General features: G+C 44.7%; 1 protein-coding gene across 1 annotated transcript in view; it reads right to left on the bottom strand.

Annotated features, from left to right (window-relative positions):
- Nucleotides 1-656: 656 nt before the first annotated feature.
- LOC139535297 (ERC protein 2-like) overlaps nt 657-27,928 on the bottom strand; it is an 85,715-nt gene continuing 58,443 nt past the window's right edge. Inside the window, exons 12-22 of the mRNA XM_071334606.1 lie at nt 25,225-25,260; nt 22,221-22,456; nt 19,592-19,756; nt 14,257-14,268; nt 8,612-8,744; nt 8,085-8,245; nt 7,647-7,794; nt 6,583-7,215; nt 5,626-5,696; nt 5,166-5,366; nt 657-4,767 (exon numbers count right to left, since the gene is read on the bottom strand). Coding sequence (XP_071190707.1) covers nt 5,670-5,696; nt 6,583-7,215; nt 7,647-7,794; nt 8,085-8,245; nt 8,612-8,744; nt 14,257-14,268; nt 19,592-19,756; nt 22,221-22,456; nt 25,225-25,260 — 1,551 coding nt within the window. The 3' untranslated portion in view covers nt 657-4,767; nt 5,166-5,366; nt 5,626-5,669. The remainder of the gene's footprint in view (nt 4,768-5,165; nt 5,367-5,625; nt 5,697-6,582; nt 7,216-7,646; nt 7,795-8,084; nt 8,246-8,611; nt 8,745-14,256; nt 14,269-19,591; nt 19,757-22,220; nt 22,457-25,224; nt 25,261-27,928) is intronic.

Consider the following 27,928-nt stretch of genomic DNA (forward strand, 5'->3'; position numbering starts at 1 on the left):
GTGAATGACATCTCCATACTGAACTAGCCTTTCACTTAACAGATTGTCAGCAAGTTTCCTTTAATGGTGTAACTGAAATAGTTAAAATAGCAAAACTACTGCAAAACTAACGTGTGTTGATGTTACTTTACCATCCTTAACAATGTTTTCTCACTAACCTTGAGCTTGGAGAAACAAAACAGCATCTAGAAAGAAATAAAACAAGCATGTTACTCATTCTGGGAGAAAAAAACTATCCTTCAAATGTCTTTGTGTGTCCTCTGTTTACATTCACATTGCATTCATACAGATACAGTACATTGGTAAATGGAGACTGTTCATTAGCAGTAACAACTCAATCACACAGTACATAATGACTTCCATTACACAGGCTGGTGTATCTTGAAGCAAACTATACATGTGATGTAACATAAAGTTGTGTTGTTAGAGAATAAATGAAATATAACACTTACAGTGGAAGAAGACGACTGAAAACAGGAGACCAGCGCTGTGGTTGATCAACTTCATTTTACAGAGACCATCTGTGTCTGGTGGGCAGACTGATGAACTGTGTCGTTAAACAGTCATCATAAGGAAGTGTTCAGTCACCACAGGAAAACCACATGAGCGGGTTTAAAACAATATGTTCTAAGTACAGAGACCAGCCTACACACAAGTCAGAAAGAAAGTCACCTTTATTGAATGTATATAAACAAGCTGGCCAACACTCAATAGTAATATTCTGATACAGCACATATAATAGAAATGTCTGGGGCACTGGAGACAGCCTCCTAAAAACACCAAACATGACACACAGTATCCATGCTGAACACAACTCTCTCTCTCTCTGCCATAGAGGGTTTCACCCCCCTCTCTCTCTCTCTCTCTCTCTCTCTCTCTCTCTCTCTCTCTCTCTCTCTCTCTCTCTCTGCCATAGAGGGTTTCACCCCGCTCTCTCTCTCTCTCTCTCTCTCTCTCTCTCTCTCTCTCTCTCTCTCTCTCTCTCTCTCTCTCTCTCTCTCTCTCTCTCTCTCTCTCTTTCTTTCTTTCTCCCTGCAATATAAGGTTTTGCAACCCTCCCTCTATCTTTGACTCTTGCACTCGCGCGTGCGAACAAGCAAAAACATATACAGTACACAGACACGTACAAACCCACACACGCACACTTTATCACACACATACACACAAACACACACACTTCATCATTTCTCTCACACACATACACACACACACAATCTTTCTCACAGATTTACTCCCGCAACACCACAAAAACATGCTTCCTCTTTCATAACACTGCACAGGCTGCCTACTAGGGGAACAGGACAAGTGAGGAGACACACCACTCTCAAACACAACATCACACCGTCACCATGCAAATGCACTTCATGTATGACGACTGGAGCACCATGGGAAATAAGCCCAGGTTCACACAAGTAATGACTCAACATGCTGGATACACATTTAACTTGTTCCTAAATCCTTACTGTACAGAACACATTTACTTATACACATAGTACAGTCCCAAACTGACATATTCAATAAGCCGAACTGAAAAAAAAGTCTAACTTAAAGATTTGAATCCACAATATGGGAAAACAGCTCCACCGCCATTATTGTTTTTGTTTTGTTAACAAAGAAGAGGTGGGGAGCGTCACGCGTCAAGGTAAAAAACAAAGGTTGATATGCTGCTGTTCTATCACGCGTGCAATGATGTCAGAGAGAAACAAACAGTGTTGCAGTAACTACTTTGTTGTTGTAATATCCCAAACAGACCTGGCAGTTTCACCATTACGGATTCCAGCTTTAAATCTACAAAAGTAAAAACCCAAAAGATAACAAAAATGTTTCTGCCATTGGTCACAGTGTTTTGTTTGATCCAATGGTTTGCATTTTCAACATCATACCATAAATCAAATGCAACTTGTACAAGACAAAAAAGGTGAATCTGTCCGCCTGTATTAGGCTTCTCATACTCCTATTCGAATCAGAAGGCCTTTTACTCCCTTGATCGCTATTGGTGAAGTCTGTTGTCTTTAACTCCTGGGTCATGTTCATTAGCCGCCAAACGGAAGAAAAATCTAGTGAAACAGGGAAGGACTACCTGGACTTGTCCAATTTCATTTTATTAACATTTATTTAACTAGGCAAGTGAGTTAAGAACAAATTCTTATTTTCAATGATGGCCTAGGAACAGTGGGTTAACTGCCTTGTTCAGGGGCAGAACAACAGATTTTTACCTTGTCAGCTCAGGGATTTGATCTTGCAACCTTTACGGTTACTAGTCCAGTAAACACAACATCCACACACTGTCTTTTTTCAATTTGATTTAATCGGAACTTGTAATTCTTGGGCAATGAGAGGATGAGTTGTGAGATTCATGTCCTGTCTGAATTCTATGTTGAAGCTGACAGACAAATGGATACAGAGGTGACGTTGGTAAGTGGATCACTTTTTGTATGGTACCCGTTGGAGGACACACACACACACACACACACACACACACACACACACACACACACACACACACACACACACACACACACACACACACACACACACACACACACACACACACACACACACACACACACACACACACACACACACACACACACACACCATGGAGGGGGGTTAGTGGTAGTAGTGATGGAGGGGGGTTAGTGGTGGTAGTGATGGAGGGGGAGGGTTTTGCCAATAGAAGGGTTTTTGTTGTTCTCTACACACTCAACTGCCATGTATGTCACCACATCTGGATACACTGGGACAATGACATTGACAACAAACAAACACACAACACTGAGACTGGATAAAGCATCTGCAATGACGGAGTCACTCCAACCCTCCACTTTAACAATGGTAGTGATAGTCCACACTGCCAAGTACAAGTTTCAGAAGTACTGATCCTAGAGTGAGTGTGTGTGTGTCTCAAAAAATATTTCTCACGCTATAGCAGGAATGTAAGATCTCTTCTAAATGAGAATGAAATAGTCTTCTTTCCTTTGGATTGTGTCTCAAGGTTTCTTGAGAGCCAGTCTGTTTTCATACAGGGAATGTTGAGTGCTGTTTTTTTTCTTGTAATGTACAAAACAGAGGAAAGTCACAAACGTTACTCCACACACTAAATAAGTTTTTTTTAAATCCCTAGGCTAGTTAAAAAATAAAAAAAACATGTATTTTTATCCTCATTCTTTTTTTCCTGGCACAATATTCTGACCACATAGACATGTAGACTATAGATCTCTTTCTATATATATCTATAATATGTATATAATATGAACGAGGCACAAGGCCACCTTGTTGAGAAGAACAAAAACGAGTCACTAGGCTTGGGTTTGGGTTAGCACAGACTATGACTGCTGAAAGAGAAGACGAGAGGATGAGAAAAGAGGTCATGAAGAAGAGGAGGGAGTAGGGAGACGATGAGCCGGAGAGAGGGCTATAAAGGTATGGCAGGAAGTCTCATACACCTGGGTGTCCATGGATGCCATTACACATATAAAATCTCTCCAGCTGATCCTACGTACAATACAGTCTTCTACAGTTCATAAGCAAGCCAGGTTATGGGATCAACATCCCTATTTAGTGACATGGTTGCACAACATCCAATGGCCAGTGTCCCTTGGCTGTGTCTCTGGTTGAACATCATGTTGTGAGCACCAGTGATCTAAAAGCACCATTAGAAGTATCCCTGAAACAGGGGAGGAGAAGGTGCATAGGTGCATATAATCATGTAATCTGATTGGTGTATGTTCTGAAAATACCATTCTGATTGGTACTGGTTTAAGACATCTACATGCTTTTGATTGGTGCCCTTGACTCATGACTGGATAAAAGCTGCATAACTAGTTCTGATATCTGCATAGATTGGAGTTTTAACTGTGACATCAACTGAGGTAACAGGATAGATACACAGTTGGAAGCCCCAAGCCCAAAGGCCCAGCAAACCCCTGGTACAGGGCCATACCCATAAGGCCATGCCAGACTGCACATTAACGGCACAAGTAAACCTTCAGTACTACAGGCAAGGCCAGTGGCTGCTCATTGGTCAGATAAGAGCTGTAGTTGGTGCCTATTGGTCTGATAAGAGCTTTAGTGGGTGCCTATTGGTTCCTCTTCCTTGTTCTGATGCACTTAACACAAAACACTTATAGCCATAGTCAAGTACTGCAGATGAAACACACTCAAGAAAAGGTAAATAGAAGATAAAAGTAAGTAGCACAACAATTTAAAAGCAATCTAAAGCTGTACCTGTATGGCACTTCATAACATATGTGGGAAGAGAGCAGGCTGTCTCTGAAAAAGAAAACTACAAAAAACTACATATGAGTAAAATAAGTACTGTGAAGACTGTCAGTAAATAGGGAGGAGACTGACAGGCAGGGGAGCCAATCAGAGCCAGCCGGGGATGAACAGGGCAGGGCAAATCAGGTAAACAGCGCAGCTCAGGTAAGCAAGGTGGAGTTAGGAGAGTGAACCAATTAGACGCAGGTTGGTGAGAATGGGGGGGGGGGGGCAACAGGTGAGCTGAGCAGCTTGACAACTGGGCCAGAGTGGCTGTGTGAGTTTGGCTGTGTGAGCAGGACCACGGAGCTGAGACCAGACAGCTCATCTGTCTGTCTGTCTCTGTTTGTCTGAGGGGGACCCAGTCTGTCCAACCCAGTTTAACTTCACAGAAAGCACCTCTGTGTCTGTGTAGGGCCACTCATCCTCCACAGAGTCACTCTCAAAGAGCTGGCCAGTTTCTCCAATGTCTGTAGAGTGCTCTTCACATGATGGCTCCTCAGTCATCTGTAAAAATACACATAATGGTGTAATTAACACTACAGCCATTCCTGTCCATTTACAGTGATTGTCGAATGAACACTAAACAATAACTCACAGTGCTTAATTCTATATCTATCTATCTATCAATCAATCAAATTTATTTATATAGCCCTTCTTACATCAGCTGATATCTCAAAGTGCTGTACAGGGGACTAGGATTGCAAAATTCAGGTATCTTTCCCAACATTCCCAGGTTTTCCTGAAAGCCCAGTTGGAATATTCCTGGAATTAAGAGGGAATAATCAGGAAATCCAGGAATCTTCCAACCGGGATTTCTGGAAACCCAGGGGATTCTTTCCAAACGTTACCCCTAAAGGGGACCCTCCAAATCAGGTGTTACTGAATCTAGAAATAAGTTTTACCTGCTCAACTATCAGTCTCCTCGTCTGGCCTTCCCACCTGCTTCATCCTTCCTCCTCTTCATCATCTTCCTCATCCTCAGTAAAAAATAAAGGCCCCATTTTGAAGTGTGGATTGTGTGGCGGTAAAAAATGTTTGGTCAGGTAGTCAATGTGTTTCAGCATCATGGCATGGCTGTGCTCCTCCAATAGTGACTGAATCATCTAGGATCCAGAGAGATGAACGGAGAGAGAGAGCGAGAGACGTGGCGAGGGAGGGAGGCAGGCAGGGTTGGGAGGGAGAGAGAGAGAGAGAGGGAGGGAGAGAGGGAGGGAGGGAAACAGGAAGAGAGAGCGAGAGAGTTACTCATCAGTCAGCTAAACAAATAAATCCACAGCACACAGAGATTTGGAACAGAACTGAAGAGAAAACAGGAAGTGAAAGCGAAAAGGTACGAAAAAGCAGTGTTTCAAAACATCTCACCCCTCAGAACAACATCAGAGCTTTGGTTGTCATCATTGGCACGATCATGCCCAAATGCCCTCCTCGTCATCCTATTGGTGACAGTGTTATAGGTCGGCAGAAAAAGTTAGCAGGAAGTGAAGAAAGGGTTAACAAGAGTTAGCATAGGTCAAAGGTTATTATATGACAGCATGTCATGAGTAGGTAAATATGCAGGAGAGAAATGATTGAAAGCACTATATTAAGAGTCATGATAATGTTACACTGTATACAGGATTATTATAGAGAAGAGCAAAGGCATAAAGGCATTGTAAGTCTGGTTTTTGCTTGTCAATCCAATCTGCATTGCATAGGTTAATTAAAGGCCCACTCTGTAATATTTACAGACAGTATTGGTTGAATGGGTTAACAGTGGTCAGCTTGATCCAGGCATGAATGTTGAGCAAAGCTGAGAATAAACATTGGGTCTATTTTGACCTCACACCAGGAAGGCCCTGCAGTAGAGCGGTCATAGGGCCCTGGTCAACAGTAATGCACTATAGGGAATAGGGTACCATTTGAGACACAGCCTTAGAGTTAATCTAAACATAGATTTAAACGCACAATGCAACAGTCTAGCCATTAGACCACCACACCACAACGAGGATAGGAAACAGAGGGGCAGCCTGCTTTTTGTCTAATAGCGTTCGCAAAAACATCTGTAATTGCAAAAACATAATGGCAATGCAATTCATTCTGAGTAAATACGAGAATATGGTTTGGAATAAGTAAATTATGTGCACCACTTTAGTAGCTACAAAGAGTTAAAGCCTTACAATCAGAGTTCTGGGCCCATAGTCATAAAACATATCAGTTTTGCCTTTTAGATCATATGATTATATGGACAGGGGGGACCTGATCCTAGATCAGCACTGCTGATCTGAGATGCTTTATAAATCCAGCCCCTGATTGTAAACACAAGAAAGGGAGACATGTGACCTGGTCGTGGGAGGGGCGGTGGCTGGCATGGGGGGGTCCTCTGGCAGGCCCTGGTCCTCCGCGGTGGTGTGGGGGCGGTTGGCGGGGGTGGCCACCTTGCTGTTGCGGGGCATGGGGAGGGTGATGGGGGTGCTGCTGAGGGTGTTGGGGGTGTGGGTGCTGGGGGTGGGGGGCTTGCTGCAGGGGGCCGTGAGGGTGCTGCTGTGGGTGCTGTTGGAGGTGGGGGTGCTGCTGCTGTGGCGGAGGCCCGTGAGGATGCTGTCCTGGGTGGGGGTGTTGTTGTTGTTGTGGGTGCTGGGGTTGCAGCGGGTGCTGGGGCCGTGGTTGGTGTTGTTGGGGCTGTTGGGGGTGCCCCTGCGGGTGCTGTTGGGGATGAGGGGGGTACTGCTGTTGAGGCTGCTGAGGGTGAGGGTGTTGTTGGGATGGGGGCTGGGGTTGCTGGGGGTGTGGGGCATGGGGGTACGGGGCGTGCTGCTGCTGGGGATGTGGAGGGTGCTGGTACTGGGGCTGGGGCTGGGGGGACTGAGGCTGGAGACCCGGTTGGGGTTGCTGGGGTAGGGAATGGAAGGGAGGATGGGGGTGGTAGTGGTCGTCTTCATAGTTGTCTGCCATCAGCTTCATCCTGCTCTGTGTCTGTGGAACAAAACACAGACATGTAAGTTCTACAATTTAACACGAGAGACCCAAACACTAAGTTAGTCATTATGAATGGAAGGAATTGATCGAGTTAGCAGCGAGAGAATAGCAACTGAGTAGCTGAAATATGCTTATAACGGAACAACTGCTGCTATCGTGAGCAGGTCCTTCCTGCAAAAGAGACTTTTTGGATCTCAATGAGACAAACCTGTGTAAATAAAGGCAGGGTTGGAGTCAATTCCAAATTCAGTCAATTCAGGAAGTAAACTGAATTTCCAATTCCAATTAAATATTTCAAATTCTTTTCAATGAGAAAGAAATGGAATTGCCATTTCAGTTTAATAACTAAATTGACTTAATTGAAATGGAATGGACCCTGAGTAAAGGTTGAATAAAATGTCTACCTGAGTTGTGTTACCAGTCCTGACCTGCTGTTTTAGCTGGTGCATCAATCTGTCCTTCTCCCTCTTCAGAGCCAGAACCTCTTCCTGGGTCTTCTTCTTCCCAGAGGCAGACAGCTCTAGCAGAGCGATGTTAGCATCCTTCTCACTGATGGCTGCCAGCAGGGCCTGTTGTCTATAGACAGACAAGAGAAAAAGATACCAGTCAGCACAGCTGAGACAAAACATGCATCTTTCCCACATATGAAGATAACATAATTTACCATTTCTCACTATTTACGTGAAACAAAAACGTATTGACATGGCGTTTGAGCATTCACACGACAAAGCCAGTTTTTCTTTATATCCTTTACCTATTTGAATGATTTGACTGCAGCTCTTTTGATTACCATTGTTAAACAGAATATGAACATGAATATGAACATGTTTCATTGCTCTGCTGATGTACGACATCCCATGACTTACTTCATCTCCAGGATCTCCTCCAGCTGTTTCCTGCGCTCCTGTCTCATGTTGGTCAGGTGACCGTCCCTCTCCTGCAGGGACTGCTGGGTAGACGAGAGGCGCTGCTTGGTGGCATCCAGCTCCTGTCTAGTTCGCTCTAGGGTGTTCATCATCTCCTCCAACTGACACACACACACACACACACACACACACACACACACACACACACACACACACACACACACACACACACACACACACACACACACACACACACACACACACACACACACACACACACACACACACACACACACACCTAGGAATTACAGACATACTATATTTTCTATGTCTCTCACACGCACGCACGCACGCACGCACGCACGCACGCACGCACGCACGCACGCACACACACACACACACACACACACACACACACACACACACACACACACACACACACACACACACACACACACACACACACACACACACACACACACACACACACACACACACACACACACACACACACTTTTTAAACAGACCTTCAAATGGTGACCAAGGTCCATGGTGTTGTCTTTTCGAGGGTCCCCCATTATCTGACCAGGCTTCTTTTCCCCCTGGGCGCCCAGTTTGAGGTTGGGACCCCCCTTCTTAGTAACCTGCTCCTTGGTCTGCCTGGATGGAGAACCACAGATTATGTCAGAATTCAACTCTCTATCATACTAGTCACCGTCTTACCACATCACTAGCCGAACAACTGGTATCAATGGTTCATACGTCCCCTTGAGGCATTACTAAGGCATTAGTAATACTTTGTCTACTGTACTTTATAAGTAAATATAGACACACAGAACTCACATACCACACATACAGGTTTGGGTAGGTTACTTTCTAAATGTAATATGTTACAGTTACTAGTTACCTGTCCAAAATTGTAATCGGTAATGTAACTTTCAGTTACTTTGAGATTACTTTCCCTTTAAGAGGCATTAGAAGAAGACAAAAACATATATTACCAATTGAATGAAATCTATTGCAGGATAAATCAATATTATAATTTACATAGCTGGCTATTAATGGATGTTGGATTTTACTTTATGGGTTGGTTACGTAGGCTTCTTCTAACCCATTGCTTTTTACAACAGATAATAATACGATTAGGCTACACTGTAAAAAGTGTCAGATTTACAATCATTCCAATTAATGTAATATCCTTTGATCTTTAAGAATATGACTTAGAAATCTGTAAATACTGTTTATACTATGAAACATTCCAGGAGATCTCAGTTGGGGTCTCAGCTTACTGTTCAGAGTTAGAATAGTAGAATACACAAGGTGCAATTTAGAACTGTGGTTGTGCATCAGCAGTTTTCACTTGTTATGTCAATCACTGATTGTCACTCAACTAGCCATGTCAGCTAACAATTTTTAGATTTGTAAGTTAGTCTATCCAATTATCTACTATCCAATTATCTAAACTTGTATTAATCATGGCTGACTACCGACTGGACACACAGGGCACGTACCCAGGGGCCCTGACCTCCAGGGGGCACCCATCGATTTTGTTAGTCACTCTCACTCAGATATAATTTACATGGCATAAGTCGAGGCAAAATGTGTAGAATTGCAGGTAACTAGCCCTGAATCAGTTACCCAACCAAGGCAGGGCCCCCTAACTTCTCTCCTCCCCACATCTGATGATTAGCAGAGCGGCAGCAGGCTATCTACACTCATAGAGAGCAGGCTCCTGTGGTTGGCGGTTGCAGTAAAAAAAAATATATATATACACATTTCCATTTTTCTCTGCCTCAAGGGCCCCCTACGGGCTTGGGCCCCGGGGCTTCAGCTCCTGTAAGCCACTGCATTAAGCAGGCCCTGGATCTGCACTATGCAGCTGTTGCAAGAGCACATTTTTCACTGGCTGTCCACTGGTTGCAAAAATAATAATTGGTAGGCAGCTTAAACTTCTTTAGTTCAACCACTATTGGGTTAAAATACACATATACATTTGTGAACAACCACACACTACAAACACAATCCGTTAGGTGCATAAAGCTAAATGAGAGAGCAGCAGTGTGATTCACTTGAATTCGCTATGTAGATGTCAATAATAACTGATATCCTTATCGCCGTAGACTACACCACTACTGTCATCCTTACCTCCAAGCCTTTATTCAAATTGGATTATCCTTGAATGCCTTTGACAGCAGTCGCACCATTGTAAGACATAGCTTGGACTGTAGCCTATAAAAGCCTGTTCCTGCTCTTTTACCGCGATCCATCAAATACATTTAGTGTGTCATCATAGTGGTCTCTGACTTGTGGTGAGACTCGCTAAGGTGGAACAAACTTAAATGTGAGTCTTTTTTTTCAATGCTGATTTGAATGTTGTGAGTAAACAGAAAGGTGTCAAAGATTTTTTTCTCGCAAACTACCTTTATGAATTTAAAAGTATTCCTAGAAGTCATCATTTTTCAAAAGTATCTGAAGTCTGATAACAATATTTTTTCTGATAACGTAACGGATTAAAGTTAGTTGCACACATATACAGTTGAAGTCGGAGGTTTACATATTTAAGTTGGAGTCATTAAAACTTGTTTTTCAACCACTCCACGAATTGCTTGTTAACAAACTATAGTTTTGGCAAGTCGGTTAGGACATCTACTTTGTACATGACACAAGTACTTTTTCCAACAATTGTTTACAGACAGATTATTTAACTTATAATTCACTGTATCACAATTCCAGTGGGTCAGAAGTTAACATACACTAACTTGACTGTGCCTTTAAACAGCTTGGAATATTCCAGAAAATTATGTCTTGGCTTTAGAAGCTTCTGATAGGCTAATTGACATAATTTGAGTCAATTGGAGGTGTACCTGTGGATGTATTTCAAGGCCTACCTTCAAACTCAGTGCCTCTTTGCTTGACATAATGGGAAAATCAAATGAAATCAGCCAAGACCTCAGAAAATTTTAATTGTAGACCTCCACAAGTCTGGTTCATCCTTGGGAGCAATTTCCAAACGCCTGAAGGTACCACGTTCATCTGTACAAAAAATAGTACACAAGTATAAACACCATGGGACCACACAGCCGTCATACCGCTCAGGAAGGAGACGCGTTCTGTCTCCTAGAGATGAACGTACTTTGGTGCGAAAAGTGCAAATCAACCACAGAACAACAGCAAAGGACCTTGTGAAGATGCTGGAGGAAACAGGTACAAAAGTATATATATCCCCTGTAAAACGAGTCCTATATCAACATAATCTGAAAGGCCGCTCAGCAAGGAAGAAGCCACTGCTCCAAAACCGCCATAAAAAAGCCAGGCTACGGTTTGCAACTGCACATGGGGACAAAGATCGTACCTTTTGGAGAAATGTCCTCTGGTCTGATGGAACAAAAATAGAACTGCTTGGCCATAATGACCAATGTTTGGAGGAAAAAGGGGGGGGCTTGCAAGCTGAAGAACACCATCCCAACCGTGAAGCACGGGGGTGGCAGCATCATGTTGTGGGATTGCATTGCTGCAGGAGGGACTGATGCACTTTACAAAATAGATGGCATCATGAGGGAGGAAATGATGTGGATATATTGAAGAAACATCTCAAGACATCAGTCAGGAAGTTAAAGCTTGGTCGCAAATGGGTCTTCCAAATGGACAATGACCCCAAGCATACTTCCAAAGTTGTGGCAAAATGGCTTAAGGACAACAAAGTCAAGGTATTGGAGTGGCAATCACAAAGCCCTGACCTTAATCCGATAGAAAATGTGTGGGCAGAACTGAAAAGGTGTGTGCGAGCAAGGAGGCCTACAAACCTGACTCAGTTACACCAGCTCTGTCAGAAGGAATGGGCCAAAATTCACCCAACTTATTGTGGGAAGCTTGTGGAAGGCTACTCAAAACGTTTGACCCAAGTTAAACAATTTAAAGGCAATGCTATCAAATACTAATTGAGTGTATGTAAACTTCTGATCCACTGGGAATGTGATGAAAGAAATAAAAGCTGAAATAAATCATTCTCTCTACTCTTATTTTGACATTTCACATTCTAAAAATAAAGTGGTGATCCTAACTGACCTAAGACTTGGATTAAATGTCAGGAATTGTGAAAAACTGAGTTAAAATGTATTTGGCTAAGGTGTATGTAAACTTACGACTTCAACTGTATGTGGGTGATACAAGGCGACTGTTAGACTCATTAGAAACACATGCAGATGGACACAACATAACACAATAAAAATTAACACAAATATATATACACACTGAACAAATTATAAACACAAGATGTAAAGTGTTTTTCCCATGTTTCATGAGCTGAAATAAAAGATTTTCCACATGCACAAAAAACATATTTCTCTCAAATTTTGTCCACAATAAGTTTACATCCCTGTTGGTGAGCATTTCTCCTGCACCAAGATAATCCATCCACCAGACAAGTGTGGAATATTGATTGAACAGCATTATCATTACACAGGTGCACCTTGTTCTGGGGACAATAAAAGGCCACTCTAAAAAGTGCATTTTGTCACATAACAATGCCACAGATGTCTCAAGTTTTGAGGGAGCTTGCAATTGGCATGCTTACTGGAGGAATGTCCACCAGAGCTGTTGCCAGCGAATGAAATGTTTCTTTGTCTACCACAAGCCGCCTCCAATGTAATTTCAGAGAATTTTGCAGTACATCCAACCGGCATCACAACCGCAGACCACGTGCAAACACGCCCGCCCAGGATCTCCACATCCGGCTTCTTCACCTGCGGGATCGTCTGAGACCAGCTACCCGGACAGCTGATGAAACTGTTGGTTTGCACAACCGAAGAATTTCTGCACCAACTGTCAGAAACCATCTCAGGGAAGCTCATCTGTGTGCTCGTCTTCCTCACAAGGGTCTTGACCTCCGAGAGCAACAGTTCTGCGTCGTAATCGACTTCAGTGGGCAAAATGCTCACCATCGATGGCCACTGGCATGCTGGTGAAGTGTGCTCTTCACGGATGAATCCCAGCTTCAACTTTACCGCGCAGATGGCAGACAGCGTCACGCGGACGAGCGGTTTGCTGATGTCAACATTGTGAACAGAGTGCCCTGTGGTGGTAGTAGGGTTATAGTATGGGCAGGCATAAGCTACAGACAATGAACACAATTGCATTTCATCGATGGCAATTGAATGCACAGAGATACTGTGTCAAGATCCTGAGGCCCATTGTCGTGCCATTCATCTGTACACAATTCTGGAAGCTGAAAATGTCTCAGTTCTTCCATGGCCTGCATACTCACCAGATATATCAGCCATTGAGCATGTTTGGGATGCTCTGGATTGTGTATGACAGCGTGTTCCAGTTCCCGCCAATATTCAGCAACTTCGCACAGCCATTGAAGAGGAGTGGGACAACATTTGAATATGTGTATTCCCAGTCATGTGAAATCCATAGATTACGGCCTAATGAATTTATTTAAATTGACTGATTTCCTTATATGAACTGTAACTCAGTAACATTTAGAAATTGTTGCATGTTCAATTTATATTTTTATTTAGTATATACAGTGCATTTGGAAAGTATTCAGATGCCTTGACTATTTCCACATTTTGGTACATTACAGCCTTATTCTAAAATGAATTAAATATTTTTTTCCCTCATCAATCGAAACACAACACCCCAAAATGACAAAGCGAAACAGGTTTTTAGAAAACATAAATACTTTATTTACATAAGTATTCAGACCCTTTGCTATGAGACTTGAAATTGAGCTCAAGTGCATCCTGTTTCCATTGATCATCTTTGATGATTTTTTTTGCTTTGTCATTATGGAGTATTGTGTGTAGATTAATGAGGGAAAAAACTATTTTATCCATTTAAGAACAAGGCCGTAACGTAATTTTTTTTGAAAAAAGTCAAGGCGTCTGAATACTTTCCGAATGCACTAATATACACTCAGGTTAGACATACAGGTACTGTAATTGACACTGAAATTTGAATGCAAAAACAATGAACAGCATTCAGGAGAGATACAGATGAGATAAAGACAAGTCCATTCTAATACAGTATGTTCAGAGATCTCTGAAATGACTCACAGGTTTAGGCACCAGAGTTACAATAGTAGGGGGGAAGTCGCACCTCTCAGGTGTAGGGATGGGGATGGTGGGGGGGGGGGGGGGGGGGATTCTAATGGAGGTTCGCTACTTACCTGGGAGCTAGGCTGCAGGTGGAGAAGAGGAGGAACAGGAGGAGGAGGTGTAAGGAGGGATGGCAGGACAAGGGGAAACGGCAGACAGAAACAGGAGACAGGAGAAGAGTAAGGAAATGTAACATTAGAATCATAACAGAAAAGAAGGACAACAGAGGACCCATAACAAGAATAGAGTGTACACAATCAGAGACAGACAGGGAGAGATCATCATCATCATAAGAGGCACCAATGAGAGACAGTCACTGGAAAACACAGACATAGCTAACGTGGAATGCACAGGATACACCTTCTCCTCTGACAGCCAGGTTACAGCCCTGTATGTCTTTGTATTAGCTGCTGGCTGCACAGCCTGTGAGTGCGGGCTGGGCATGCAGTCAGTCAGACAGAGGGGACAGAGGACACTAGCCGTGATAGAGAGAGGTGGAGTGAGCGAGGGTAGGCTAGGAGGAGGGGAGGGACAAGAGAGCTAGTATAGCTAAACAGCAAGGAGGAGAGGAGACCAAGTGGGCAAGGCAGCAAGGGAACCAGTCAAGGGAGCCATGGCAGACAGCCAGAAAGAGGGGGACCAACCAAACAACTGGGGGGGGCATATAGTACATACAGACCCTACCTACTAAACAGCTCACTCACTGAGCAGAACACTGTTGACCTGGAGGACAGCAGCTCTAGTCATGCAGGCCAGGCTACTAGGCTGAATGCTAGCCTTTACATTGGGCACAGCAAGCTAGACAGGGAATGGGAAAGGGCAGGGAGATCAGGGCGGAGGTCAGTGTAGAGAAGGTGGGAATCACTGTTAGTAGTAGGGTGGAGGTATCGAAGCAGTGAAGGGTGAGGATGGTTCTGGAAGAGGGTTAGGGATGGAGGTATCAGAACAGACAAGGGTGAGGGGTGGAGGTATCAAAACAGAGAAGGGTGAGGGTTCTGGGGGAGGGTTAGGGGTGGAGGTATCGGAAACATCGAATGGGTTGGATCTGAGGGAGAGTTTGGGGTTGAGGTGGGCAGATGGGGGGCAGGAATGAGCAGGGGAAGCAGCGTGCTCACAGCAGTAGAAGGACTAAAGACAGGACCTTGCTACTCTCTTAGAAAAAAAGGTGCTATCTAGAACCTGAAATGGTTCTTTGGCTATTCCAATACAGTCGTGGCCAAAAGTTTTGAGAATGACACAAATATTCATTTTCACAAAGTCTGCTGCCTCAGTTTGTATGATGGCAATTTGCATATACTCCAGAATGTTACGAAGAGTGATCAGATGAATTGCAATTAATTGCAAAGTCCCTCTTTGCCATGCAAATGAACTGAATCCCCAAAAAACATTTCCACTGCATTTCAGCCCTGCCACAGAAGGACCAGCTGACATCATGTCAGTTATTCTCTCGTTAACACAGGTGTGAGTGTTGACGAGGACAAGGCTGTAGATCACTCTGTCATGCTGATTGAGTTTGAATAACAGACTGGAAGCTTCAAAAGGAGGGTGGTGCTTGGAATCATTGTTGTTCCTCTGTCAAACATGGTTACCTGCAAGGAAACACGTGCCGTCATCATTGCTTTGCACAAAAAGGGCTTCACAGGCAACGATATTGCTGCCAGTAAGATTGCACCTAAATCAACCATTTATCGGATCATCAAGAACTTCAAGGAGAGTGGTTCAATTGTTGTGAAGAAGGCTTCAGGTCGCACAAGAAAGTCCGGCAAGCGCCAGGACCGTCTCCTAAAGTTGATTCAGCTACGGGATCGGGGCACCACCAGTACAGAGCTTGCTCAGGAATGGCAGCAGGCAGGTGTGAGTGCATCTGCATGCACAGTGAGGCGAAGACTTTTGGAGGATGGGCTGGTGTCAAGAAGGGCAGCAAAGAAGCCACTTCTCTCCAGGAAAAACATCAGGGACAGACTGATATTCTGCAAAAGGTACAGGGATTGGACTGCTGAGGACAGGGGTAAAGTCATTTTCTCTGATGAATCCCCTTTCCGATTGTTTGGGGCATCTGGAAAAAAGCTTGTCCGGAGAAGACAAGGTGAGCGCTACCAAGCATCCTGAGACCATTCATGTGTGGGGTTGCTTCTCAGCCAAGGGAGTGGGCTCACTCACAATATTGCCTAAGAACACAGCCATGAATAAAGAATGGTACCAACACATCCTCCGAGAGCAACTTCTCCCAACAATCCAGGAACAGTTTGGTGATGAACAATGCCTTTTCCAGCATGATGGAGCACCTTGCCATAAGGCAAAAGTGATAACTAAGTTGCTCGGGGAACAAAACATCGATATTTTGGGTCCATGGCCAGGAAACTCCCCAGACCTTAATCCCATTGAGAACTTGTGGTCAATCCTCAAGAGACGGGTGGACAAACAAAAACCACAAATTCTGACATTACTCCAAGCATTGATTATGCAAGAATGGGCTACCATCAGTCAGGATGTGGCCCAGAAGTTAATTGACAGCATGCCAAGGTGGATTGCAGAGGTCTTGAAAAAGAAGGGTCAACACTGCAGATATTGACTCTTTGCATCAACCTCATGTAATTGTCAATAAAAGCCTTTGACACGTATGAAATGCTTATAATTATACTTCAGTATTCCATAGTAACATCTGACAAAAATATCTAAAGACACTGAAGCGGCAAACTTTGTGAAAAATAACATTTGTGTCATTCTCAAAACCTTTGGCCACGACTGTAGGAGAACCCTTTGAAGAACCCTTTTTGGTTCCAGGTAGGACCCTATTGGGTTCCATGTAGAACCCTTTCCCCAGGAACCAAAAAGAATTCCCCTATGGGGACAGACATTATGGAACCCATTTTCTAAGAGTGTACAGAAGCTACACAAAACAGCCAAAACACAAAAGGCCACAGACAAAAGTGTGTGTGTGCGTGTGCGTGTGCGTGTGCGTGTGTGTGTGTGTGTGTGTGTGTGTGTGTGTGTGTGTGTGTGTGTGTGTGTGTGTGTGTGTGTGTGTGTGTGTGTGTGTGTGTGTGTGTGTGTGTGTGTGTGTGGAATCAGTGTCTGGTTATTGTCTATGTGTAAGGTATATGGGATCTGTACTGCATTTGCTACAGATCAAGTTGTGTATGTGATTTTAGAGTGTGGGTCAGAACATTCTCCTGGTGAAACTTTTGTCATTTTTTAGGGTTAGGGATGGAGGTGGCTTCTTCAGATCCCATAATGGTGCTCTGTTGTAATGAGAGTGAGTTCATGGTAAAGGGAGGGAACAGGGCATACAGACGGTCAAATTAAATATCATCCAGGAAATGAAAAGAAATACATATGATTCAGTATATACAGTGCATTCGAAAATTATTCAGACCTCCTGACTTTTTTCCATATTTTGTTAAGTTACAGCCTTATTCTAAAATGGATGAGTTCGTTTTTTCCCCTCATCAATCTACACACAATATCTCATAATGACAAAGCAAAAACCGTTTTTAATTTTTTTTTCAAATGCATCAAAATAAAAAAACTGAAATATCACATTTACATAAGTATTCAGACCCTTCACTCAGTACTGTGTTGAAGGTCCATTGGCAGCGATTGTAGTCTCCCTTTCTTCTCTGCAGATCCTCTCAAGCTCTGTCAGGTTGGATGGGGAGCGTTGTTGCAGTCATTTTCAGGTCTCTCCAGAGATGAACGATCAGGTTCAAGTCCGGGCTCTGGCTGGACCACTCACGGACATTCAGAGACTTATCCCGAAGCCACTCCTGCATTGACTAGGCTGTGTGCTTAGAGTCGTTGTCCTGTTGGAAGGTGAACCTTCGCACCAGTCTGAGGTCCTGAGCGCTCTGGAGCACGTATTCATCAAGGATCTCGCTGTACTTTGCTCCGTTCATCTTTCCCTCGATCCTGACTAGTCTCCCAGTCCATGCCGCTGAAAAACATCCCCACAGCATGATGCTGCCACCACCATGCTTCACCGTAGGGATGATGTCATGTGCCTTTTACTGAGGAGTGGCTTCCGTCTGGCCTCTCTACCATAAAGACCTGATTGGTGGTGCTGCAAAGAAGCAGCACTCCATTTCCACAGAGGAACTCTGGAGCTCTGTCAGAGTGACCATTGGGTCCTTGGTCACCTCCCTGACCAAGGCCCCTCTACCTCGATTGCTCAGTTTTTCCAGGAGGCCAGCTCTAGGAAGAGTCTTGGTGATTCCAAACGTCTTCCATTTAAGAATGATGGAGGCCACTCTGTTCTTGGGGTTCTTCAATGCTGCAGAAATTGTTTGGTACCCTTCCCCAGATATGTGCCTCGACACAATCCTGTCTCAGAGCTCTATGGACAATTCCTTCGACCTCATGGCTTGGTTTTTGCTCTGACATCTACTGTCGACTTTGGGGCCTTATATAGATAGGTGTGTCTCTCCAAATCATTTCCAATCAATTGAATTTACCACAGGTAGACTCCAATCAAGTTGTAGAAACATCTCAAGGATGATCAATGGAAACAGGATGTACCTGAGCTCAATTTCGAGTCTCATAGCAAAGGGTCTGAATACTTATGTAAATAAAGTATTTCTGATTTTTAATACATTTGCAAAAAACTATAAAAAACTGTTTTTGATTTTTCATTATGGGGTATTGTGTGTAGATTGATGAGAAAATAAGAAAAAAAACAATTTTAGAATAAGGCTGTAACGTAACAAAATTAGGAAAAATTCAAGGGGTCTGAATGCTTTCCGAAAGCACTGTATGTGTTGAAACTGACATACTGTATATGAGAAATATATGACATCCTTAATGCTTTCATATGTGAAATCATATGCATACAGTATAAGTTCAGTATTAATACAAATATGTAAGTATTGATTCATACATGCTACTACAGATTCGTTTTTGATATAGTTTGTTTACCTGGCGCCTTGTTTAGGTGGCAGGTAGCCTAGTGGTTAGAGTGTTGGACTAGTAACCGAAAGGCTGCAAAATCCCAGAGCTGACAAGATAAAAATGTGTCGTTCTGCCCCTGAACAAGGCATTTAACCCACTGTTCCTAGGCCGTCATTGAAAATAAGAATTTGTTCTTAACTGACTTGCCTAGTTAAATAAAGGTAAAGGAAAAATGTATTAGATTGAGTCATAAAGTGTGTACAGGCATGGGTGGAGAAGCAGGCTGAAGACATGCGCAGACACACGTGCACAAAGATGCACATACAACATAAGACACACACTGTTGCAGGCTTTTGCAAGACTTCTTGCACAACAGATATAGTGATCTTTACATAACACGGATGGGCCGATGGGCTTCCAAATCAAACCAAATAAATTAACAGGTGAGACCATATGCAGGTGCAGTCCCAGACTTAACCCACGAGGGCAGCCTTGCTGAAGTGCCAGGGGCAGAGCACTCACTTTCCCAGGAAGTCCCACACCATGCCCCCAATCTGCTGGGGGGCAGCGGACACAGGGGGGAGCGGGTCAGGGGGAGCTCTACCACCGGGACCGTGACGAGGGACGGAGCCAGGGCCGGAACCAAGGCCGAAACCAGGGCGAGGGACAGGGGCAAGGTGAGGGGGGCTGTGCCAGGTGGAGTAGGAGGAGGAGCGTGAGAATGAGGGTGAGGGGAAAGTGTTGGGGAGAGAGAGAGAGAGAGAGAGAGAGAGAGAGAGAGAGAGAGAGAGAGAGAGAGAGAGAGAGAGAGAGAGAGAGAGAGAGGAAATGTGAGGGAGAGACAGTGGTAAGGAAGAGGTGCGAGAAAAAAACAGAAAGAAAGAGAGAGGTGACACGGAAGAAGGGAGAGAGGGAAAAAGGAGAAGTTGTTGTGAACAAGGAAAATATAAAGGGGGGAAGATTTGGGCGAAGATGGTAAAGAAGGACAGAAACACTCAGTTAAATGAATCAGTCACAGCATGAGAATGACACACTGAAATGCAATGGCACCGTATTACTGCCAGGGGACGCTCATGTGGCGAGCACATACAGTTTGACCTACCTGGGCCCTTTTCTGCAATATTTTACACTAAAATGGCCATTCCAAAGTCTAAAGATGAAATGTTCTATTCATCAATACTCTATAAGTATGATGTAGATTTTCACTATCAGCCAGCATTGTACCCGGAGGGGGTTGGGGTGCACCTGAGCAGCACAGTACACAGATTTACAGGATGACGTGACATCCACATATCAACAAAGACCGGATGAGAGAGTAGATTAACTACACAAGAGCACATTTAAGCCAACTTGCACAGAGTTACAGAAACAAAGCATAGCAGTAAAGCAGTCAGCAGCGGGCCATTTGGAGAGGACCATGCACATCCAGTGCCTTGTCATACAAATCCAATGGGCTTTCACCTTCGCTGCACATTGTAGGGGTTTCACCCATAGCCTTGCTTGCTTACTAAAAAACTATCAAAACCTCCATTCATACTGTGACTCAATCAAGTGATTTGTAATAATTAAATAAGACTTTCAAAAATTGCATTAACAGTAAGTAATAGTATTGCCTTAGACGATGGTGTTAGTCTGATAATCAGTTCAACAAATATGATCATCTTTATCTATAATTCTGTCTGTTTCTCTATCCATAGCACTTCCATGCTTATGCCACACCTCCAACTACTCAACATCAATATATATATGTATCTATTATAAGACCTACAGTGCCTTTGGAAAGTATTCAAACCCCTTGACTTTTTACACATTTTGTTACGTTACAGCCTAAATCTAAAATGTATTAAATAAATAAAACTCCTCAGCAATCTACACACAACACCCCATAATGACAAAGCAAAAACAGATTTTTAGAATTTATTTCAAATGTAATAATAAAAAACAAAAATACCTTATAAGTACTCAGATCCTTTGCTATGAGACTCGAAATTGAGCTCAGGTGCTTCCTGTTTCCATTGATCATCCTTGAGATGTTTCTACAACTTGATTGGAGTCCACCTGTGGTAAATTCAATTGATTGGATATGATTTGGAAAGTCACACACCTGTCTATATAAGGTCCCACAGTTGACAGTGCATGTCAGAGCAAAAATCCAAGCAATGAGGTCGAAGGACTTGTCCGTAGAGCTCCGAGACAGTTTGGCCACCTGGCCAAACTGAGCAATCGGGGGAGAAGGGCCTTGGTCGGGGAGGTGACCAAGAACCTGATGGTCACTCTGACAGAGCTCTAGAGTTCCTCTGTGGTGATGGGATAACCTTCCAGAAGGTCATAAGACACATGACAGCCCGCTTGGAGTTTGCCAAAAAAGGAACCTAAAGACGCTCAAACCATGCCAAGATAGAACTCTTTGGCCTGAATGCCAAGTGTCACGTCTGGAGGAAACCTGGCACCATCCCTACGGTAAAGCATGGTGGTGGCAGCATCATGCTGTGGGGATGTTTTTCAGCGGCAGGGACTGGGAGACTAGTCAGGATCGAGTGAAAGATTAATGGAGAAAAGTACAGAGAGATCCTTGATAAAAACCTGCTCCAGAGCATTCAGGACCTTTGACGGGGACGAAGGTTCACCTTCCAACAGGACAACGATCCTAAGCACACAGCCAAGACAACGCAGGAGTGGCTTCGGGACAAGTCTTTGAATGTCCTTGAGTGGCCCAGCCAGAGCCCGGATTTAAACACGATCTAACATCTCTGGACAGACCTGAAAATAGCTGTTCAGCAACACTCCCCATCAACCTGACAGAGCTTGAGAGGATCTGCAGAGAAGAATGGGAGAAACTCTCCAAATACAGGTGTGCCAAGCTTGTAGCATCATACCCAAGAAGGTGTGATTTTAAAAAAAAACTAAAAAAAAATTAATTGAGCAAACATTTCAAAAAACATGTTTTTGCTTTGTTATTATGCGGTATTGTGTTTAGATTTGTGAGGGGAAAAAACGATTTAATCAAGTTTAGAATAACAAAATGTGGAAAAAGTCAAGGGGTCTGAATACTTTGCGAAGGCACTGTATATACTTGATATATCTGTAAATATAAAGCACTTCCTCCGACTACCATAGAAATGTAAATCTAAGGGTAGTATAGCCCAGTTACCTTTCCAGCTCAGCGATCTTCTTATCCTTGTTGTTCTTCTCAGTCTCCACCTCTCGGAGGATGGCTAGTAGCCTATCCACCTCGACCTGGGCCTTGCCAGACTCCTCCTTGTAGTAGGAAACCTCCTTCTCTAGGACCTTGACTCGCTGCTCCCGCTCCCGCTCCACATACTCTGGGTTCCCCCTGGAGCCCACTCCCACTCCCACCTGCTGGACCTCATGGACCTCATGGGCCTTCTGCATAGTCATGGATATGGGGAAATACACACACACACACACACACACACACACACACACACACACACACACACACACACACACACACACACACACACACACACACACACACACACACACACACACACACACACACACACAAATGGACGCAGGAATAAACACACACACATACGCATGAATGGAACACACGCACAGACATGCACATACGCACAAACTCTCACAAATAGGAGAGGGGAGAGAACCCAGAACAGACAAGCTCAACAGTTAGTGTCTTTTATGAACTTCTCACTCTCCTCTATCCCTCTTTCTCTCTCCCTCTTTCCCTCTCTCTGTACTGTATAAATAAAGCATGGTGAACAGGGGACATCAGTAATACTATGGCTCATTAGCTCTCTGAAGCTGTTATTTAGCTCCATTAAATGAACCATTCCTGTGAGACTAGTGTACCAGAGCGATTGGAACTAAAGGCTGCTTGTGCCTGTTACAATATGCTAATGCTAACAAGAAAAACAAGCGATATAGAACAGTTGAGATTTGTACATCTGTCATTTAGTATCATTAGTTTTCCTGAGTAGCTTCTTACAGACTTGCTGACCTCATGACAATAACTTTTTAGGAGCCAAAGTGGACTGTGGGCCAGTATCCCAGACACAGATTAAGCCTAGTCCTGGTCAAAAGAGCACTTTCAATGGAGATTCAACATTTAGCATAAATTCACTTTAGTCCAGAACCAGGATTCATCTGGGTTGTGGAAACAGGCAGTGTCTGTATAGGAAGGACAAGACCAGGGCCTGTAACCACAAAGCATCTCCCAGTAGGAGTGCTGATCTAGGATCAGGTCCTTACCTGTCCATATAATCATATTCATTATGATCTAAAATATTAAACTGATCCTAGATCAGCACTGCTACTCTGTGCTGCTTTGTGAATTCAGGCCATGTCCTTCCTGTTATAATCACTTGGTAGAATCACTCTCATCTCTGCTCTCATATCTCTCTGGATAATCACACCTCATCACCTCTAGTGTGTCTTAGTCACTGAAAGAGGATAGGCTTTTGACCACCATTCAGTAAAAACTGAACAGCTTGAGTCATCTTTCAAACACACATAACAGAAGTACACAACACAGATCAGAATTACACAACACATCTGAGACATCACATCGACAACGCTGACAGTCACAGAGCAACACAACAGACCTAACACAACGGACCAACACAACGGACCAACACAACAGACCCAACACAACAAACCCGACACAACAGACCCAACACAACATACCAACACAACAGACCAACACAACAGACCAACACAACAGACCCAACACAACAGACCCAACACAACAGACCAACACAATAGACCCAACAGAGCAACACAACAGAGCAACACAACAGAGCAACACAACAGACCCAACACAACAGACCCAACACAACAGACCAACACAATAGACCAAACAGAGCAACACAACAGAGCAACAGAACAGAGCAACATAACAGAGCAACACAATAGACCCAACAGAGCAACCCAACAGAGCAACATAACAGAGCAACACAATAGACCCAACAGAGCAACACAACAGACTAATACAACAGAGCAAAACAACAGAGCAACACAACACAGAGCATGACTAGATAAATATAGACCCCCACAGTGAGCCACGTCAACCATTACCAGTGTTAGAAGGTTACTATTAGGCCTCTGTTCTATTGACCACTTATTAACATGGAGACAGTGAAGGGAGCCAAACAGTGACGAGAAAACAAAGCATGCTGTAATAAGGAGGACAAATCATAGCATGCAAACTAACATAGCTGGGAAAACAATCTTTGCAATGCTTTCCCCATGAACAGAGTCAGGTCAATCCAGCAGCGACAACAAGTGACATATTTCAAGCATGAGGAGTAAAGTGAGCACCAACAGTTTGGGGAGAATCTAAAGGTCTCAGAGGTGGGTGGCGTGTACCTCTAGGACTAGCCTGTGGGCCCTGCTCAAAAGTAGCGCACTATGTAGTGAGTAGGCTGCTGTTTGGGACACACCCCTGTAGGCCCTATACAGGTATGCAAGGCCTACAGTTAGATAAATATTGTGTTGATTATTAATTTAGAGTTTGTTAAAATAATGGTACAGAGCTAAATGATATCTTGGTATCTTACTATCAGCCATGATGCCGAATGTGAGAACACTATAGAAGAAGAAACTATCCGTAACTTTCAGTTAACTCAGCTTTTTTTTGCTATGAAGCTTTGTAAGAAACATTCGACCACAGTAAAAAACACATTATATCACCATTGTACAAGTCTTTATACAAGTATTCAATACAGAGACCAATGGTTGAGCAACAACATTAGATTAGGCTATCAAGATGCAAATAAATAGAACCCCAACTGTGTGGTCATACAGATTACAAGTTAGGCTAAGATAAATGCTAAGATAAACGCTAAGCTAAATGTTAAGCAACATTTTAAGCTAAATGCTAAGCTAAATCCTAAACTAAATGCTCACTTCACACTCTGTTCATACAGAATAGAGGCTAATGTGCGTGCAGTTGGAAAGCTAAATCATACTTATACAGTGAAAAGATCAACATCCATCTACATTATCTGAAAGAGATACCAGGGACAGTGGGACTGAGACCATGTGACCATGACACGATTACACACTAGCTAGCTAGCATGTTCTAGGGTTTTAGAGTAGCTTTTGGTGGGTGTCCTCATGCTTTCAATATGTGCCACCACAGAGAGCTCCAGACGGAGCAAAGAAGGACTTACAGGGTTGTTCATCTGAGTGAACAGCTGCTCTGCTTGCTACATTGCAAAGGAAGGTGGTGAAGGGGGGAGACGAGGAGGGAGGGGGAGGGGGAGGGGGGAGACCGGGGAAGATAGTATTAGCATGTAGCTCTATTAGCCAGAGGAGAGTAGAAACAGCAGGATCCGGGGAGAACAGACTAGCCTGGTACCAGATCTGTTCATCCCAAACAGACAATGACCAAATGAGTTGGCAAGACAGCAAAAACAGTTCTGGGACCAGGCTAAGAAAAAATATGTTACATGTTAAAGAAGTGTCAATATAGATAACATGTTTAATGTATATGTTACTGTACATGTTGAACAGTATGTTGAGACCATAGAAATAAAATTACACCCAATTTGGAAGCCGATCCAGCCATCACGGAACCTTGACTTGATTTTGTAATTGGATTTCTATGGTTGAGACAGCTAGGACCACTGGACAGGAACAGAGGAAGGAGTAGGAGGATGAGGAGTGAGGAGTGAGGAGTGAAGGGGAGGAGGAGGAGGAGGAGGAGGAGGAGGAGGAGGAGGAGGAGGAGGAGGATACAGAATGGGTGGTTATGGGACAGAGAGACACAAGGGGGAGATCTGATGGACATCTTTGCTCCCCATCTCAGGTCGTTCTACGGTGTTGTAGGAACATTATCTGAACGTTATCCACACATAACGATTTCCACTAGTTATCACAGCCACAACGTCAAAATTGGCTGTATGTTACCCGTTTCAGAAAACTAGGCGGATATCGAGGGTCACTAACTCTGTTAGGTATGCGTAACTGGCTGTAAGGGAGTCAGGTGCAGGAGAGCAGAAGTTGGGTAGCCAAAGGAGCCTTTTATTTCGGCGAACAAAACACACGGCACTAAGAACACTAAACACAATATGGGTTGACATAACCCAGCGCAAACCAGTCTAGCGTGCACATACACGAAACAACAAACAATTCCACACACAGACATGGGGGGAACAGAGGGTTATATACACGTCTAATACTGAGGGAATTGAAACCAGGTGTGTAGGAAAACAAGACAAGACAAATGGAAAAATGAAAGGTGGATTGGCGATGGCTAGAAAACCGGTGACGTCGACCGCCGAACGCCGTCCAAACAAGGAGAGGAACCGACTTCGGCGGAAGTTGTGACAGTACCCCCCCTTGACACGCGCCTCCAGCAGCGCGCCGACACCGGCCTCGGGGACAACCCGGAGAGCGAGGCGCAGGGTGATCCGGACGGCGCCGGTGGAACTCCCGCAGCATTGACGGATCCAACACGTCCTCCACCGGAACCCAGCATCTCTCCTCCGGACCGTACCCCTCCCACTCCACGAGGTACTGTGAAGGCCCTCGATGTACAGAGGGGGCGGAGGAACCTCCCGCACCTCAGACTCCTGGAGCGGACCAGCCACCACCGGCCTGAGGAGAGACACATGGAACGAGGGGATAATACGGTAATCGGGGGGAGCTGTAACCTGTAACACACCTCGTTCAGTCTCCTCAGGACTTTGAACGGCCCCACAAACCGCAGACCCAGCTTCCGGCAGGGCAGGTGGAGGGGCAGGTTACGGGTCGAGAGCCAGACCCGGTCCCCCAGTGCAAACACCGGGGCCTCACTGCGGTGACGGTCCACGCTGGTTTTGTGGCGCAGCTCGGCGCGCTGAAGGTGAACATGGGCGGCGTCCCATGTCTCCTCCGCGCGCCGGAACCAGTCGTCCACCGCAGGAGCTTCGATCTGACTCTGATACCAAGGAGCCAGAACCTGCTGGTACCCCAGTACGCACTGGAAGGGGGAGAAGTTTGTGGAGGAGTGGCAGAGCGAGTTCTGGGCCATCTCTGCCCAGGGCACGAACGCCGCCCACTCCCCTGGCCGGTCCTGGCAATAAGACCGCAGAAACCTACCCATATCCTCGTTAACTCTCTCCACCTGCCCGTTACTCTCAGGGTGAAAACCCGAGGTAAGGCTGATCGAGATCCCCAGACGTTCCATGAATGCCCTCCAGACCCTCGAAGTGAACTGGGGAGTCAGACACTACATCCTACACCCCGTAGCGCCGGAAGACGTGCGTAAACAAGGCCTCCGCAGTCTGTAGGGCCGTAGGGAGACCGGGCAGAGGAAGGAGACAGCAGGACTTAGAGAAACGATCCACAACAACCAGGATCATGGTGTTTCCCTGTGATGGGGGGAGATCGGTGAGGAAATCGATCGACAGGTGCGACCATGGCCGTTGTGGAACGGGTAGGGGGTGTAACTTACCTCTGGGCAGGTGCCTAGGAGCCTTACACTGCGTGCACACCGAGCAAGAGGAAACATAAACCCTCCTTTGCCAAAGTGGGCCACCAGTACTTCCCACTCAGACAGCGCACTATGCTGGGAATGCGGGGAAAAGTCAGGAAAGTAAACATGCACAAACAGGTGTACAACAGAGGGCTCTGGATGAGAGTGGTGCAGGCTCACCTGGGGCGACGCCAGAGGGCCTTCCCTGCTGCCTCAACCCCTAGAGGAACCAACCCGGCACCGACCAGCAGTGTGACCTCTGCGGCCACAGATGGTACACGTGAAGGCCCCTCTTCTGGCGTCCCTGAGCGCAGCACCTCCTAGCTCCATAGGCACCAGAGTGGTGGTGCTGAGAGGGGGAATCGACAGAGCCCTCTCTGGACGTCCGCGGGTGACCAGCAGGTTATCCAACCGAA

Source organism: Salvelinus alpinus, chromosome 12 (assembly GCF_045679555.1).
Source record: "Salvelinus alpinus chromosome 12, SLU_Salpinus.1, whole genome shotgun sequence".
Taxonomy (NCBI): Eukaryota; Metazoa; Chordata; class Actinopteri; order Salmoniformes; family Salmonidae; genus Salvelinus; species Salvelinus alpinus.